Source organism: Leptonychotes weddellii, chromosome 4 (assembly GCF_054177405.1).
Source record: "Leptonychotes weddellii isolate Sample4059 chromosome 4, ASM5417740v2, whole genome shotgun sequence".
NCBI lineage: Eukaryota > Metazoa > Chordata > Mammalia > Carnivora > Phocidae > Leptonychotes > Leptonychotes weddellii.
Window position 1 is genome coordinate 160,944,457 of NC_138372.1, and position 19,643 is coordinate 160,964,099.

The window sequence follows — 19,643 nt, forward strand, 5'->3', positions numbered from 1 at the left end:
GAAGCCTTAGCCTTTGCAGGTGATAATGGGCAGGTACGCATGGCATTCCAACCAGTCAGGGGAGAAGAGCATGTTTTCAAGTGGCCTAGAGTGTAATCCAGTGTGTTCAGTGTAACAAGGGGCAACGGCCAGCGGACAGCAAGGTTGGGAAGGAAGGCTGGGGTCAAACTGCAGAGTGTCTTAGCTGCTAGCTTAAGTTCTTATTTTTCTTCTGCATGTGACAGGGGGCCCCTGAGCATGTTAGAAGAAAGGAACAACAATTAAGTCAATTTTCTAAAGCAAACTGACTGATGGTGTCAGACAGAGTGTGCCAAAAAGGAAAGAGACCATAGGTCAAAAAATGAATTCTCCTACAGAATGCCTGCCAGAGAGTGAGAATGAGGCTCTCAACTGGAATAGAAGAACTGAGATGAAAAGGGGGGTGAGGAAGAGATGTGAAAGGTATTTCACTTGACAACAGTTGGATGTACCTGTGATTACTGAGGGTGAAAGATAGGGCAAAGGGGATTTTACGGTCTTTGGCCTTGAGTGGTAGCAGGATGGCTATACTGGAGGACTGACTGGGTGTTACATGTTTTGATTTGATTTGATTTGATTTGATTTTACATGGTGGGTATGAAAAAGACAAATGATAAGGTCAATCTCACAACAGGAACTGGTCTATGCAAAACCAAAGTAATGTAAAATAACAGATGCTTCATGGAAGAGAAATCCTTTTCCTACCAAGGCCTGTCTTACAACAGCCACTTCAGGAAATACTGATTCAATGAAAAAAGAAAAAAAAAAGACCAGTCGCTCCTTTGGCATTTTCTTTAACCTCTTATGCCACTTACCACTCCTTACACATTTATGTAGTCTTTATTAAACTATCTAGTTGAGGCTATAAGGCTGATCCTAGAAATTTCCCCATTTTTCACACCAATTAGCACAATGTAGGTCCTCAAAATCCGTGAAGAAAAAGAGAATATTTTCTTTCTATTTAAGGTTTTACTTATGGTATTTGACTCCCTGGAGGTAGAAAAGGGTAAAGACAAGGAGAAATCAAGGGAAATCAAGCCTAAGTAAACCAGAAGAGCGATTCTGTAGCCAAGGAACAGGCACAGGAGTGCTCACGGCCCATGACCTTGCTCTCCCCTCTTGCCAACATTAGTATCCTCTCATTCCAGGTCAACTTCTCTCCAGGATTCCTCCATTCTAAGACTATGGGGTCAAAAAACTCACAAGCATGAATTCACAAAGTTTTTGTGCAATTTAAATGAGAATACACATGGGGCACCTGACCAGCTTGGTCAGGAGAGCGTGCGACTCTTGATGTCAGGGTTGTGAAGACGAGCCCCATGTGGGGTGTACAAATTACTTAAAAATAAAATCTTTTAAAAAAATTAAAAAAATAAAAACAAGAATACACACAGAAATTTTGTTAAGTATCAATGTTGTATGGACAGATAGCAATTTTACTGAAGGAAGGAGTCATGGGGACTAAAGGGACTCAGTGGAAGGGCAGGCCAGCATTGCGTGTGGTCTGCAGCATCCCGCCGTTTCTTCTCACAGCTACAGCCCGCAGTGGGGTACCAACTTTATCATCAGCTTTAACTTCACTTGAATGGACGAGCACATGAACAAGCAAATTAACGGCCATCATTACTATACCCCTGATTCAAAGCTTTAACTTACTGGAACGTTATTAATCCTCATACGACTCAACGTTCTTCTGTAATAGCTGAAATCATTCTGTATGGCGGGATTTGTCATCTAAAGAAGACATTATAAAAGAAAAATGTATTATGCACGTTAAATGATAGTGTAAAAATTAAGTGAAAAATCTCCTAAATACAGTTTTAACTAGTTAAGTGACACTCCCTAATTTGTAATACCAATATAAGAACTAAAACTGGCATCACCCAAGATAGCTTTTGTACCTAAATCACGTAACATTGTACTTAGTCCTTCTGAACATAGTAGATGAACCACGTAGACTGTTTCATAGAACTAAAACTGGCATCACCCAAGATAGCTTTTTGTACCTAAATCACATAACATTGTACTTAGTCCTTCTGAACATAGTAGATGAACCACGTAGACTGTTTCATAGTCATGATCCGTATACTTCCCTTCTGCTTTTCAATAATTTTAGGTTAATATACTAAAAGGTTGTTTCCCAAAAACCAGTATTACCAAATAAACAAAAACAAGAAATATGTAGGGACTTGTTTTGAATTATTAAAATAAAAGTATGTGTATATGGTCAACAGGGCAATCCTCAGACTAAAATTTATATACAAATCCTTTCTGCTCAAAGTATTAATAAAAGAGAATAATTTCTGGGCGCCTGGGTGACTCGGTTGGTTAAGCAACTGCCTTCGGCTCAGGTCATGATCCTGGAGTCCCAGGATCGAGTCCCGCATTGGGCTCCCTGCTCAGTGGGGAGTCCGCTTCTCCCTCTGACCTTCTCCACTCTCATGCTCTCTCTTGCATTCTCTCTCTCAAATAAATAAAAATCTTAAAAAAAGAGAGAGAGAATAGTTTCCTATTATGCAATCATAAAAGGCTGTAATTAGGAATCCACCTCTTCCATTTATCAGATAAGGTCCCCAAGGTCTTGGAAAGTTGAAGGACCTGCCTCACACCTGGTTACTGTGACAGAGTCTCAAGTGGATCAGGTCTCCTCACATGAAAGTTACTACTTGTTTCTTTACACTCAGTCCTTCCAACAATGGGGCGGCGGGGGGCGGGGGGGTGGATGCAGGGAAATAGGAAGATAGATAGACAGACAGACAGATGAGGAAGAAGGCAGGCAGGCAGGAAGAAAGGAAGGAAATATCTTAACGTCTTTATATGAAGGGATGTTGAAAATTAGGGATGAGCAGAAAAGAAAAAATAATATTAGAAAAGGTCAATATTGGGCGCCTGGGTGGCTCAGTTGGTTGCACGACTGCCTTCGGCTCAGGTCATGATCCTGGAGTCCCTGGATCGAGTCTCCCTCTGACCCTCCCCCCTCTCATGTGCTCTCTCTCTCTCATTCTCTCTGTCTCAAATAAATAAATAAAATCTTTTTTAAAAAAAAAAGAAAAGGTCAATATTGTTCCAGAGATTTTTTTTTTTTTTTTTTAAAGACTTTATTTATCTATCCATGAGAGGCAGAGAGAGAGAGAGAAGCAGAGCGAGAAGCAGGCTCCCAAGGAGCAGGGAGCCCGATGCGGGACTCGATCCCAGGACCCCGGGATCATGACCTGAGCCAAAGGCAGACGCCCAACCATCTGAGCCACCCAGGCGCCCCAGAGATATTTTAAAAATGAAGCTAAATGAAGACTGAGTGTTGAGTAATTTGCTATTTGCTACACATGTAATACATCAAAAGACCTGCCATAACTTTTAAATCTAGTTTTCCATGTTTCGCTAAGGACCAACAGATACCATGTAAACACACTGTGACAAGGTCTCCAGGGATGTCCTCCTGTGCTCACTGAAAGGCTCACAACATCCATGCACCTCAGGGCCAGCACAAAGTCCTACCTTGAGCTCATCGAATCGGAGTGTGAAATGAAGAATCTCTGCAAACTGTTTGGCAAGAGCCTGCTCTCGCTCTAGATGCTGCGTGGGAGAGTATGGGGTACTTGTCAAGGCTCCCAGAAGACCTCTTAGTGCTGCTTCTAAAGAAAGGAAGATTAAAATATTAAGCTGTAGTTCACTGATTTTTATTTAAAAATGAGCAATTTATAAATGTTATGATTTTAGTTCCCATAAAAATAAGGTCTCTTCAAAAGCCAGATTATCTAAATATAATCACTGAAACTGAATAGTGTTTAACAGAATAAAAACCTTAAAGGGACCAATTCAGTTTTATAATTCCATAAACCCAAATTCAAAATAACGCAGAATATGAATCTGAATTAAACACTGATCATCAAACAGCAAATTTTATATTATTTTCACCATTCTACACAGTGTTGATTTTTATGAACCGGTAAGGGTTACCTACAGCTGAGTAACTTTTTCAGTGGCATCACGTCCACACAGTCAAATCTCTACACGGCTGGGAATAAATTACCAAGTTCTCATACTTTGAATATGTTGCTTATTTATAAACACAAATTGCTTTCTTTCACATACTAAAGGAAACAAAGTATTTGGTTTAATAATTAGCTTCCTGAGTGTCTTAGAGCTTGGCATCTTAGAATCACAGTATAAATACTCTAATTCTTTACGTAAGTAAATGGTCCCTTCGAAATAAGTGCTCTCTTTGGAATGCTAGACTAATATATACTGTGTTTAAAAATGGGAATACTGATATTTCACTTCAAAAAAAAAAAATCAAAGAAATCAAACTAATTCATTCACAGATTTCAGAATCAGAAAAAAATGCCAGATTCTATTCAAAGAAAACAGGAGCTTATGGTGGTAGATGGTGATCTGACATTAATGAAAAAATGTCAGATTATTAAGTAAATATTTATTAATAATAAATTTGTCAGATCAACCCTTAACTTAAAAAAATACCAGCTCTACTATTTATGAAGACCCTACTATGAACTAACATCCCTACTATGCACGTGACTTAGTCTCTTATTTAACTTTCACCATCAACTAGGACATGAGCATTGATGGGTACACACTGAGTTCCAAAGATTTTAGACCCCCAAGGGTACAGCTAGTAAATGCCAGATGTTTCTAACTCTACAGCCCTATTCTTTCCACCTTAATACATAATAAACTGCCTCTCAAATAAAGCAACATTCTACCTAGCTTTCTGTAACCTTATAAAATATGAATCTATGGATTACTATATAGTAGGTACTTCATACATGTCTAATATGTGCTGGCACTGAGCTAGACACTACACAGACGTTATTTGTCACCTACACAGTAACTCCAAACGATAGTTCTTATCTTTTTTTTTTTTATAGCAAGTCAGAAAATGTCTTGATTGTCTACCCTGTGCCAGGCACTGGGGTAACACAGATGAAAGCAGACATGCTCCCTATGCCCACATGGAGCATGATTATACAGAGAAGAAAGACAAATTATTAGTTGTGATGTGTGTTAAGAAGTACATGATACTTGATGTAATGTATGGGGATTAACATAAGAATAAAAAAAAAAAAAGAAGAAGTACATGATACAATGAAAAAACATAAAAATAGAACCTCACCTAGTTGAAGGCTCAGGAAAAGACCTCTCTGAGTAAGTGACATTTGGGCTGAGGCTGAAGTGTGCACTAAGGATGAGCAAGAGTTTGCAAGCAGGGTAGTGAGCCAGATCCTGAACTGAGAAGAGCATGACATAGCAGAGGAATGGCAAGAAGACCAATACAGGTAGAAAAGAGAGCACAAGGAAGAGAGTAACCCAAGACTAGAACAATACGCATATAATTTATGTGCCATATCCAGTATTCTGGTCTTGTCATCCTTAATGTCCCTGAAGAAACTACTTGAACAGGGTAGTGATATCATTAGATTAACACTTATAAAAACTCCATGTTATCTGCTATGTGTAGAATGGATTGCAGGAGGGGCGCCTGGGTGGCTCAGTTGGTTAAGCGACTGCTTTCAGCTCAGGTCATGATCCTGGAGTCCCTGGATCGAGTCCCGCATCGGGCTCCCTGCTCGGCAGGGAGCCTGCTTCTTCTCCCTCTGACCCTCCCCCCTCTCATGTGCTCTCTCTGTCTCAAATAAATAAATAAAATCTTAAAAAAAAAGAATGGATTGCAGGAGTATGGATAGCTTACAGAAGTGCAAGAGTGGATGTGAAGGTCAAGTAAGAGGAAAAACACGTTTTAGCTCTTTTGAAAATGGTTTACTCATCTCCCAAGATTCATTCCATCTGTCAGTATTAATATAAGTGGAAAGCAAAGTTTGAGAGACATGAGAACAGTAAAAACTGTTAAAACACACACACCAATACTGTTATAGGCTGCTAAAGAAAAAAAGAAATCTGCATTTCCTAAATCAAGTCTCAGGGTAAATTTAACATTCAAGGTGCTCCACCACTTTGGGAGATGGCAGGCTCCCCCCACCCCCACCCCCATCCCCACCCCTCGCCCCCGCCCAAGGAGTGCAGTCCAGTCACTTGGCTGAGTTGGGATGGCCAGTAACCATGTTGGAGAACTTCTGTTCTGGCTGAAGCCCTCAAGGGCAAATCTGTGAAAAAAGGGGATCTCAAGACAATGGCACTGCTTATCTGCCTTTGGGGCACCTAGACCAGCCTCTCATCTTGGGAGCCTCTGTGGATACAAAACAGTCCTACTAGTCTATAATGCCCTGTGTCAAGAAAGAAATCAGAGACAGAAGATCCCAGAAGATGGCTCAGGTCTCTGGCTGAGTTGGAAAGAAAGGGAGGTCAAGGACGAGATGATGTAGGGATTGGTCTTCCTGATGGAGCTCCTAAAACAAAACCATGTGATTAGGATTCTTAGGAAAGGTGATAAGAAGAAATTAACAGTCTACTAAGCCCTAAATTCTAGAAGAAATTAGCTGGTAGATCAGTGCACAAGGTTACAAGGAAGAGACCAACTGGGAGAAATAATAAAGACAAGATTAGTCCACAAAGTAGAACAATAAGGGGAAACCAGTGGATGCCTAGTTTAAGAGGAGGCCCCTGTGGAAAGTTCCCCTTTAGAGACAAGCATTTATCAACACTGCCATCCACACCTAAATCAAAGACTCATATCGGAACTTAAATCCTCAGAAGAAAACACAAAAGATGTGGACTGTGGGTGACTTAACATAGCCAAGAAACATGACCACACTCACTGTGGGCAATGTAGCCCACTGAAAACAAGCCAACATGATAGACAGACCTACCCATTATGACCCCAGGGGATGATCCCTATTAATAAGCCCCTGCAACAGGAAGAAGGCTGAGGAAAGACAAAGGAGTCTGTTTACGGTCTGATCATACAACCTTCACTGAGGTACCTCAACGAGGAAGGCCTTGGACTGAAACAAGCAAGTACAGGATATTTCCCAGGCCAGCAACATTAACCTTGTCAACAAAGATCTTCCAAATTAGTCAAGTGATCCCTTCCCTGCATCTCTATAAGTTTGCAAACTGGCAAGGGATCAGGGTCCCTCTTCTGGAGCACACACCACAGTGTATCCGTGGTGCTGAGGCCAAGCACCCTTTCCTTGGGTGCAAGATTCTGAGGGACCACACGTATCTTAACAGTTAGGTGGTTCTTTGTGGGCTATTTGTAATGTTTATCCTCACCTGTAGCTCAAGTAGGAAGAAAAGAGACAAAAGGTTTAGTGGATATAAACCAGATGGCTCACCAGACTCCGAAGTCCAGATAGGTACTGAAACTCAGAGAATTTAAGTCATACGGTCAAGACCACACAACTAATACATGGTAAACATCAGATTTCAAATAGGAAGCTATGCCTCCAAAGCCTAAAATCCATTATTATTGCTTCTCCTAAATACCCAATACATATCTGATACATCAGATGTTTGTATTAATTTTTTTTAAAGATTTTATTTATTTGACAGAGAGAAAGAGAGAGAGATCACAAGTAGGGGGAGAAGCAGAGGGAGAGGGAGAAGCAGACTCCTTGCTGAGCAGGGAGCCTGACATGGGGCTCAATCCCAGGACCCTGGGATCACGACCTGAGCTGAAGGCAGATGCTTAACCGGCTGAGCCACCCAGGCGACTCCAGATGTGTGTATTCATTAATTCATCCCTCACTCACTCAAGAAACAGTGAGTTCCTAGCATACATAAACAAGGATATGTTACTGTCAACATGGAAACTGGAAACATTACTAACCAGGTTACGGGCGAAGAGATGAGGAGTAAACTGTCCTATATTAAATTTGTACTTTGCTCATAACTTTACAGAAGTCCCCAGAGTAATCAAAGTTCCAGGCTCCCACATGACGGTATGAAAAACGATAGCTTCTTGCTATTACCTATGTTATACCACTCCGCTGAAATGGAACACACACCACTAGCCTGATTTAATTGATAGTTAAAACAGAAGAAAACATGTAAGCGTGACTGGTTTGGCCTATTTTATAATTATTCTTTTTTATTTAAGTGGCAAATGCTAAGAGACCAAGATGAGTCTGAGTAGGCCTGAGCACCAACTAAAGCAATGTAACTTCAAATGTGCAGCTAGGAACTAGCAGCACATGAAGGAATCAAGATAACCATGATTAAAAGACTTCAGTTCAATGAGGTTACAAAACTACAAACTACAGAGTACTTGATCAAAAGGTCAGCAGCGTGAAAGAACTTGACTGTCCCTATTGAGAAAGTAAGCTACAATTCTTATTTCTAGTAAGAAAAGGATAATTTATATCAACACTTCTATCTCAACAATCTGTACCTTTAACAGTCCTTCATCTAAGGAAAAACAGCAGTTCTCTTAGTTTTTAAAAAATTGAACTTCAGCTTTCAAGTAGGTTGCAGACCCAAGTCGCCTAGTAGCTAATATGAAGGTATGGAGAGCCAGACAGGAAAAACTAGGAAGTGACAGGGACCTACTGCAAACTGGAAAGCACAAGCCCTACACCAATGGACACAGAGATGCTTTGCAGAGATCACTCCAGCCAACTGAGATGTAGACTGACCAATCAACTACCTAAACTATTGATTTTTCCCAAGGCATCTGGAGACTTAAAAACAACAAAACACAGAACCCAAATAATTACCAATTTTTAAAACCTGGCCAACTTATGTCTTTCAAATTACTCCAACAGCTAACTGCCTAAATCTTACCTGCTCTGCCTCCTCCTCCTTCAAAATAAAAGGAATTCCAATTTTGCTGACTCACTGTATGGAAGGTATAATTCTGATCTTTGAGTAATTATTCCCATGCCAGGAAAAAAGCTAATGGTTTTGAATGCTTTTTGTTTTAATAACTCCCTAGATAACTTTGGGCACATCATCAACTTGCTATTTTCTCATCTTGTACCATTTTAGATACATGAACTGACGATAATCAGCAATGATTTTTAAGAACACAAAAATCTAAATAACCCAAAGTCCTGACAATTAGTTCCCACATATGGGACAGGATTTGCTGTATAGCTGGAGAGAAGCTCTACCAAGTGTTTCTCATACTAGGACCCTTTAGGCTACCAAAAAAAAAAAAAAAAAAAATTCAGACATTTCCTTGTGGAAGTTATAATTTATTGGGGAAATGGTCTAAATAAATTAAAGACCTGGGTTGATAGGGATGATAATCTTACAGTCTAACAAGATTGCTGTATCTATGTAGCATACAAATTTAGCAAGGTGAACATAAGATACTCTACATTAATTCCTTATCAATAAATGTCTTTTTCACTAGGGAAGTCATAATTACAAAACTTTCAACTTACCTAACCTCTGAGAAAATTCATAAAATGTCTTTAATTTGCCTACTAGTGGGACAACTGCACCCCAAGCCTTCTCTTGCAACTTCTCATCTGCTGGATGCTGGATTGCCTTCAAAATCCAAAGAATAAAAATAGTTAGAGTTTTAAAAATCAAAACAGTATTATTTTTACATTAAAATATAGGTTTCGGCAAACATAGGAAACCCTGGTATACTCAATAAAATATGACCAGTCTTTCAAACCATTAGGCAATCTTTTGTGAATATAGAGGGTCACTCCCAATGAAAGGTATTTTCTTGCTTTCATCTTTCTTTTGCTTCTCTTAATCTTTTATGGAACTTAATGCTTTTTTTTTTCAACAATCTGGTTTGTTTTCTCTAACATCTTCAAACAAGCTAAACATGCTATCTGAAAGTTGAAACTCATAACCAAGATGGGGGAGTGTATGGGGGTTTTTCTTATAAACATTATCAGGAAGTATTGACATGTTTAGATTTTCCAAAGGCACTAGTACTCTGACTCCATCCACACTAAACTGAAAAACAAGAAAGCAAAATAAAACTGAAACCAGACAGATTTAGGGAATGCTCTGAATAAATAAGATACAAATTAAACAAATGGGCTATATATTATTTATACAACGTGCCTTATAAGCTTGCCACTACATGCAAATTTTCTTGATTTTTTAATATAAAACGTTTTTTTTTTAAAAGATTGTATTCATTTATTTGCGAGAGAGAGACAAATAAGAGCATGAGCAGGGGGAGGGGCAGAGGGAGAAGGACAAGCAGTCACCCCACTCAGCAGGGAGCCCAACGGCGGGGCTCGATCCCAGGACCCCAAGATCACTACTTGAGCCTAAGTCAAAAGCTCAACCAACTGAGCCACCCAGGCGCCCCAAACGATATTCAAACACAGTAGGATCTGAAGTGAATCCCACTTAAGTGACTACCTCGAATTTTAATATTAAAGAAAATCTTACATTACATATAACAATCCTTCTTTCACATTAATACGAATACTTCAAAGGGACTGTGATACTATCCTGACAAATACGAAAAAGTTCTTTTAGTCTCAAGCCCCATCTCAGCAATGTTTTATATCAAGTGGTAAAAATCTGTTAATTATTCAGGAAATAAGCAAACAGATAAAAATTAAAATTTTCTCTTCTTTTCCTGAGAAGCATATCCAACTTTTCTAGCAAGATCTAAAAATTATTTTCCAAGTAAGAGCTCATTCCCATAGTATCAAAATGGTCTGGCAAACATTACCCACTTTCACAACTGAGTGAGTTAACTACTTCCCTGACCCTGCCCTGCCTGGATTTAGAACCGGGACACTGGCTGCTCTTTTATGACAACATGTTATGGTTCTCACTGTAATTCTGATTCCTTCTCCTTTCACATCAGTGTCACTGTGTTAGGCGACATTTTTGGTACAGCACCCAGACAGCCCAACATGCAAAGGACGCTTAGTACAGGTCAGCGGTGAGACTGTCATGGAGCAGACATGGCAACTGTCAGTTTCAGAAGTGTTACAACTGGTATAGATCTATCAAAACAGTAGTGGAGAGCTCTTACTTCCCTCACCAGTGGTTTATCCTAGAGAATAAGCTTTGTTTAAGAGATTCTGTATTAAATCAAATTTTATTCTATTTCAGTCACGTTTAATAAAATGCCATTTAAACAAAAATGTAAGTAATTCCACATCCTCAGCATAGGTTTTTACGTTTACCTTGCTCTTGAATGATACTCTGTAAGAGAGTATCTTCTAAAATGTAATCTGGTACAGAAGTACAAACAATTTTACAGATCTCATTTTACAACTGGCCAAACTGACCTCCAAAAATGGCAACCATTTTATATTAGCATTTGTATTAAAACTACCTGTTCCTTCATAAACCAATATTGAGCATTAACAATTTATCATATATAGTAAAACTGCTTGACGGTGATAAGCATTTATTAGTAAATCTGAACATTTTTTTTCTATTGTCTGTGCTTTTTCATAGGTAGAATGGTTGTTCTACCAAGTTTAAGTCTTCCTATTGACAGTTACCGTAGTTATATCTGTTCTCTGTATATTTGTATATAATCAGCTTTTATTTGTACCTTCCTTTCTTAAATTGTTTTCCTACTTTTCAGACACATTTCGTGCTTATAGAGTTAAACCCAAACATCAATATGCGTTCCTCAGTGAAAATTTCTTCAAATGCTTGAATAGTTACACATTTACCTTAATCTACAGATTTAAATGCTCTTTTAAGTCTTCTAGCTTACATATTTTTTATCTATTTTATTTACCTATTTCTCTGTCCTTAATTCCTTTACCAAAGAATTAATGAAGGTACCTTTATAGTAAGTCTCAAAGCCTGGTAAGGTGAATCTCTTACTATCTCTTGTGATTCTCCCCTTTCCTTTTAGTGTTATTTTTCTATGTAAACTTTAACTTTGTGACATTTATTTACTGTAATACCACGAGTGCACTGAATGTGCCCACAGCACTAAACTGGGTGACCACAGGGGTCCTACAGTGAACTCCAACCTTTGGTCACTGCATCTAAAGTTCCTGGTTTTACAGGAACTTTTACAAGTCCTCTTTGAAATGGCTCCTAAGTAAGGTTTCTATCATTTTACTGTCTTTTAGAAGATGACAACTACATTCAATGAAGTCAATATAAAGACTGTAGTGAGCCTTCCCACAAAGCAGAGAGAGTAACCCTTCACTTGGTTAAGTTTTTTTTTAAAAATCCTAAAGGCAATAGGTAAAAGTTTATATCTCTATAGTCTTTTCTTTATTGTTTATGGGAGACAACTGTAACCAGCTGATCAGAATTCAACTGTAAAACAAATTTTAAAGATTTCAATGATATAATACTGAACAATTAAAATAATTTGTAGCACTGATAATCAATATGAAGACACTAAAACATTTTTAGAACAAATTGTGAATTGTTGTGACCTATAGGAAAAGAATTTGTCAATTAGTTAATAAAGATCCTGCTTAATCATTTAAATCTTCCATTTCCACAAATGTTTGATTTTTCAAAATACGTTTAAATTTCACTGGAAGGGTTACATGCCTTCATTTACTGAAATCTTAAGGTTTCACTTAAGCTAATGATATTGGCAAGATTCATCTAAACTCTTGTATTTATTTCTTCAACAGTTACTGCTTCCTAAGCACTGTTTTAGGTGCTGCTGACACACAAATCAGTAAGAAACCAGGTTTACCCTCCTCCTCAAGCTGGAGGTGGTGGGGGAGTTATCAACATTAAATTTCAATAAAAGAAATGTGTGCAAAGCACTGGGGCAGCCGAGTAAGGGGGAAGTAATTACTGGGATGTGGAGGAAAGAAAAATGTACATGTGCAAGACTTTCAAGGAACAAACAGTCCAGGCCAGGAGAGGTAAAAAATGGAATTCACCTTATCTCTAATTTCCCTAAGCTAATGATATCACCAATGGCTAATCTAAACCAGAAACCCCAGAATCATTTAACTCCCCTTCTCCCTTATATTAAACATCCAGTCAATCACCAAAACCTGTGCCCCTTAGTCCAAAACTAAAACATCTTGAATCATCTTCTGATGCCTACACTTAATTCTGCCTTCACTAATACTCCAAATGTCATTAGAGGAATGGAGCCGGATAAGGACCGTAAAACCAACAGACTGCCCCTTGACAACCTCTGCACTGTTAGTTACGAGAAGCAGAAGGGTAGGGAAAAAAATGAAGAAGCAGGGCAATGCCCTTAAGAAAATGCAGTAATGAGAAAGAGATAGATCCAGAGGCTAGGGTGTTTCTTTGGGTGGTAGAGGACACCTGAGTATGTGTATATTCTGAGGGGAAAAAGTCAACAGAAGAAAAAACATTGAAGATGTAATTAAGAGAAGGAATAATTAAAATAGTAAAGTTCCAGAGGAAGATGCAGAACAAAGGTAGAGACATTAGTCTTGGTAACAAGTAGAGACACAGTTTTTTCTGAAAAATAGAAGAAGTGGAATAAGAGATAGATAGAAACCTGGATGAGTTCAGAGGCTCAGGAGAAGAAAATCGAGGAGACCACACCAAAGACTGGCTCCATGGTGTAAAGTCATCGGACAGAGTTGGGGGAGTCTAGACCGCAAGGATGACAGCAGCCTTTTCCCATGAGGTATGGGAGGAATGGAAAAAATAAGACTAGCAGGACCGAAGGCCGCAGAAAGTTATGTTCTCTCCTCCTCTCCAAAAGTATAAATAAGTATAAAAAGTGTAAGTAGTCCCCCGCCATGGATACTGTAAATTTCAGGTGTGAGAGCAACCAAAAAATAAGTAAAATTTTCTTTAACATACATAAATTACATATTCACAGAACATTGTTCTCCTTTTACCCTTGTATCACTACAACCACTTTTAAAATAATGCGAGTGATCGTTCTTTAAATATAATGCTTAATATGCAATAGAGAATTCAAAAGTATGTACAAAAGAGAGATTAAGAAGAGGAGGGACGTAGTAAATTTTAGTTTATTGGAAAATGTTTAAACGTGCTTTACCTCTCGTATTTCATGGCCAGCTCCTCTATATGATTGCAAATCCTCCAAGATACCTTCTGCATCTTTTAATACTACATTCACCTGATTATAAATTTCCTTCTCAGACTCTGTAGGCTGGGCATCTAAATAGCAGGAAAGCACAAAAAAATTTACAGTCACGTGATTTTTTTAGTACATGTATAACTCTAAGCAATGAACAATCTCAATTTCTAAAGATGGCTCACATTTTATTCAATGTTAACTTTGCACTTCTTAGAAAAGATTGATAATTTTTCCATACTTCTACATTTGAATAGCTAGGCCTCAAGTTTGTAAATATCACAAAGGAGCAAGGGACCACCAAACATTACTATTTATCTTAAGTTACAAACCATGACTTGGTATATTAAATGAACTTGAGAACTGTAATTCAAAATTTAAATTGGGATAGTGTTAATAATCACTTTTACTACTATAGTAATCACTACCAGTAATGACTGTAAATGCATGAATCATGATTTATTTTAATGCAACAGAAATGGAAAGCCTACTAATATATCTTGTTCATCTATAGCTTAAGACTGAAACTACCTTATTTTCCTATAAAGTTCATTTTAATGACTTGAGTTCCATATAAAATAAAAACTATTTTAAAAGAATAGTTGTTAGTTGTTTCCCTTTTCTAGGGACCACTTTAAATTCTGTGCCAATGAACTTCTCTGCTGATGAGCACAAGGTCAAAACTCCTGTGCAGAGGAGTTCAAATTATGACACCATTTCAGAATGGCTAGGCTGCTGAAAACCAGATACTTGCAGCTATGATACTGTCACTGAAGTTTTGAAATACTAAAGCAAAAACGGGCTCCCCACAAACTTGGGACTGAGTGAGAGAAAAATGAAGGGAGAATTTTAGTCATAAAAAGCACAATCAGGAACACGAACATATGGGCATTTCCACCACCTGTGGTGTTAGCCACAGAGCATATGCTAATAGATGACTAAATCTGGATTTCTCTCTCCTAAATTTGAGGTAGCAGAAACCCTGTTTTTAATAACTTGGTCATTTGTTTCTTTTTTGTTTAATACAATTTTTTTTTGAGAAAAATGGGCAATCTGTGTGAAATGGAGTTTTTCATAAATCTTTCCAATTAGACCACATTTGATGCTACAGATAAGGCATAAAGCACTAAAAATGATAAACATTATGATCATCATAATGTTTTAGAGAGGAACTGTGTTGGCTGAATTCCTCCACACAAATATTTTTCTTACAGGGATAGGGGAGGCAGACCAAATTGATAGTATGAATTGAGAACATTTCTGATAAATCCCTTTGTCTACCCAATCATATAAAAACTAGTACTTAGACTTTTCTTCCCCCACTTTACCTTCCCACAAATATACAATATATTTATTTCTTTCCTTTGAAAATTTAAACTTAGTTCACACATGAAACTAGGAGTCCAGATGCCTAAGAACTGTAACTTTATTTCGCACATAGGGCAAGTCATAATTCAATTCCACCTATTAAAGCTGCAAACTAGTCAAAAATATACCAGTTTTTAAAAAATCAACAAGTACCAAATTTTAACTTCAACATACTTAAACAGTACTATGGAAACAACAGATAACATTCATGTGCAAAGCCAACTTAAGAATTTGTGTTCTTGTATCTGTTCCCTTATTTTCCAAATCTCCTTTCAGAAATCTATTTTTTTAATAAAAATACTCTAGACAAACTAATTACACAAGAGGAGCCAAATTAAAAATACTCTGTGTCCAAAGCCATAAAGGTATTACTAGAAGCAAATATTGATACTGAAGCTAAATGATTTTTTAAAAATCAGGGTTGTCATTTAGCAGTAATAATTTCTCACATTTAGCCAGACCATATTCTCCAAACTAAAAGACACACACTAAAAAAAAGTACACCTCATAACTTTTATACTTACACCAGATGCAATAGAGAAAAGTACTTTTTTAACATGCAAAACAGCAGTTTTATACTTTTTCATATGGAATTGTGAAACTACAGACATAACATCAATAGTAGACACATATCATAGTTTTAATTCATGAAGTGGGAATTCATGACAAAGGACAATATTTTGACTGTTATTTATCAAAAGATACTTGTGAAGTTTGAAAATACTAAACTGTATTTTTGGTGTGGTGACCTAGCTGTTAACAGAAAAATGTGACACTGAGACTTACATACAGAAGAAACATTATCAAGTAGCTTTAAGTAGACCTTGGAAGTGGTTAATAATTATTAAAAGTTTAGTAAGTACCAAGAAATTTAAAAATAAAGGAGAAGATTCCAGTTCCCCCTAAGGGTGGAAAAAATACCCAGCACCACACTGATTAAACATTTTTAGACTGTCACAGGAAAGTCACATTTATAATTTTGAAAGCTGCTGAAGACTGCTGTAGAAATGAAGACAAACAGAAAGTAGCAGACAGGTAATAAGCACTACTTTACTGAGAGCAAGTCATGCAAAGGGGTGAAATACTAGGGAGGGAGAAAAGATTATAAAATAAAGCATTTTTTTTCAAAAAATGGTATCATATAATACAACCAAGACTTGTCACTGTGATTTTTCATGGCAAAGAATGAAAAATTTTATTACTTGGAGAAAAAACTATCACTTAACCAGGTGACAAAAGGACATTCATTTGAATGCAAAATAAAGTAACTACTACTTAGAACAAGTGTAGTGATTACTCATCAAGATTAGTTTTAATAGCTGTTCAAGGGAAATTAAGGCATGTTTCAGTTGCTCTTATTATTTGAAGGTAAAATTAAATAACTGCAATTTCATACTGGTTTTCTATTAAAGAGTCACTGAAAGTAATTGCTAAATTTCAATCTGAATTTTACACAATTTTATAAAAAATAGAAAAGGGGGCAAAGATCAGCTACAAAAAAAATAACAAAAAGAAAGTCACACAAAAATTGCAATTGTGATAAGGGGCCATTATGCTTTAGTCTTGCACTCACTCATTCGGTAAATATTTACTATCTATCTCCCTAAGTTTCATCGAGGCAGGGACCTCAGTGTATAGCACATACACTGTACAGGATGTAAACTCGTCCCAAGTAGATTTTCTATAACAAGTGTTTGGTGAATGAATGAGAAGACAGAGATATAAATGCGCCTCCAGCATGAGTTAAAGGAAACTATTATGCATTTTTATCTCTGTATGACTATAATCCTCCATCATTTTAGAAAAATAAATACAAGAAAATGCCACCAGAATAAAGATATTTCAAAGTACAAGGCAAAAGCAACTGAAAATATGCAAGAAGTAAAATGGGAAAATAAAGTTAGACTAAAAGAGTGGATCTCAATAGTTTTACAAGATTGCGGGGGACAAGTCACACAAAAGACACAAGAATTAGAGGGAATGTATGACTAAATGGAAAGGCACTTTAACAAAGAATCAGAGAAAGTAAGACTCCATTCCTCATTTACAAACGACCACCTTTATTTACTCTCCTATTCTGGTCTACCTGGAGAGAAGTCAAGTTAACTAACAGATACTGAACTTCTATCATTTACAAAGCACTGCGCAGGTTGGAAATGGACATAAAAATAAATAGAAGTGCCTCTTCTCCTAAGAACCACAATTTAATGGACTAATAGATACAGCAGTTATTCAGGCTAAAGATGTGCCATTAGAATGAGCTATAAATGTCATTATCAAATAAGAAATTCCAGAAAGTAGAGGAGGCTATACTGCCCCCAATTCAGTGCTTTTTATATGCTGCTATTAGCATAACTGCTGTCAAATTTTATGGGGCAATTCTGGGTTTATATCTTAGTTGAACCATTATTCTTAAAATAAAATCTTATCATATAGGTACAATTTAAGAAAAAGGCCCTTTTTCTGGTACACCTCAAGAGTAGATAACAGTATTTTCATTGAACACAGAATGTCATTTCATGCCTTAAGGGCTTTGTAGATGCTGTTCCTTCCTTCTAACAATGTCCTTCACTAACTTACCCTGAAACATTCTAACTCACCCTCCACAACCCAACTCCAAGGTTACCATCAGAAAGTCTTCCATGATATCCCATCTACTAACTGCTAGGTATAGTTAATCCCCTGTGATCCACACTTTGAATGGTAAAGGATGTGTTTGTGTTTCTATCTTACTATATTGAGAACTCCCAAAAGGAAGGTGCTGTATCTTCGTTATCTCTGAATCCTCAGCATCTACTGGTTGGCATACAGGAGGCAAGCCATAAATGTCTGTTGAACTGAACTGAAAAACCATGTATGTACAGGCATGTAAACTAAAGGAGTCATGATTTAAAGACATCTTCATTCTGTAAACTACAGGATTCCATTAGATCACGTTTTATATGCATAAAAATACTTAATTTGTACACAACTTGATACAAAATGCCAGTATATCTATCTGTATGAAATTATTTCTCTAGCTGCCCAATCATGGAGATACAATGAGCTAGATTTAACCACTAAGAATAATGAAATAGGAGAGCCTGAGTGGCTCAGTCATTAAACGGTTGCCTTTGGCTCAGGTCATGATCCCAGGGTCCTGGGATTGAGCCCCACACGTCGGGCTCCCTGCTCAGCGGGAGCCTGCTTCTCCCTCTCCTCCCTGCTTGTGTTCTCTCTCGTTATCTCTGTCACTATCTCTCTCTCTCAAATAAATAAATAAAAATTTTCAAAAAAAAAAAAGAGGAATGAAGGAATGGTAAAGCCAAATTACTCTGGTAACCTGAATATTATTCTTCAACCAGAAACAAACAATGTAGTATTAAATATGCTACTTAATAAAAGAATGTGGCTTTATTCTCAGTAATCACAAGGAACTGGCAAATCAACTATATTGACAATTCCTAGTCTGCTATACAGCTGTTGAAGACAGGACCCATGCTTGGGCTAAAGTCACTGAAGTAGTCTAATGATAAGATAAACTTTTACAAATGCGTATTTCCAAAAAGAAGGAAATATGCAATAGATGAAACATAAAAACTGATTAAGAGAACTCTAATGTTGGAATCAAAAGAAAACATTTAAAAACCTAGGTAAGAAGTAACAACGGGCAAACTCTGGCCAAGTATATGGCATATCCAGTGTCAAACTGAAAGTTCTACACTGGCTGAAAAGGCCAACAAATATCACCTTTACTTTACATCTGCCTTCAATAAGTTAACACTTCATGTGTAGTTCTTCATTATTGGTTGTTATTGGTGGTGTTGTTAGCAATTTTAACCTATTCCTGCCACTAAATTAGCTATTTAAATTTTAAGGATAATGGTTCAAACCCCCAAAGACTGTAAAGCCAAGACCAAAGAATATTTAAAATACTACAGTAAATTCATGCTTCTCACTTGACCACAACATGATGCTAGGTTTATAAAAAGATCAAGTGCCAAGTCTTGAACAAGATCTTGACTGTATCAAAGCCAAGATTCTGCAAATGTAAGGAATTTGAGACAGAATAAAAAGGAGACAGAATAGCAGAAAAATATACAAGACCAGTTTGAAACAGATGCAAATAAACTAAAATACAGCTCTAATGTAAGTTGCCTCATCTGAAAGAAGAATCTTCAAGTCAGCAATCTGCTTAACATCCCCAAGCTGATTAAAATTCATGCTGAACATGCACTTAAAATGGCACTGTTAAATTGTTGAGAAGGGTCAAGAAAACTAATATTCATTTAATAACATCTTCCCCTAAAAACCCAACAATTTAATATGGTCCTGATATTCACATTACTCTTCTTTGCTAGCCTGTACACAGGACCCAAACTGTAATAGACCATTTTAGGAATGT

The 19,643-nt window shown here is 37.3% G+C and overlaps 1 protein-coding gene across 13 annotated transcripts in view; it reads right to left on the minus strand.

Annotated features, from left to right (window-relative positions):
- CYRIB (CYFIP related Rac1 interactor B) overlaps positions 1-19,643 on the minus strand; it is a 148,698-nt gene that overhangs the window by 11,799 nt on the left and 117,256 nt on the right. For 12 of the 13 annotated variants that reach the window (XM_081816548.1, XM_081816547.1, XM_081816549.1 and 9 more), the window contains 4 exons: positions 13,853-13,974; positions 9,321-9,426; positions 3,514-3,650; positions 1,675-1,752 (listed from right to left, as the gene is read on the minus strand). In XM_081816548.1, the coding sequence (XP_081672674.1) occupies positions 1,675-1,752; positions 3,514-3,650; positions 9,321-9,426; positions 13,853-13,974 (443 nt within the window). Of the gene's footprint in view, positions 1-1,674; positions 1,753-3,513; positions 3,651-9,320; positions 9,427-13,852; positions 13,975-19,643 lie in introns of those variants that run through there. The other variant, XM_081816555.1, reaches the window with a different exon arrangement.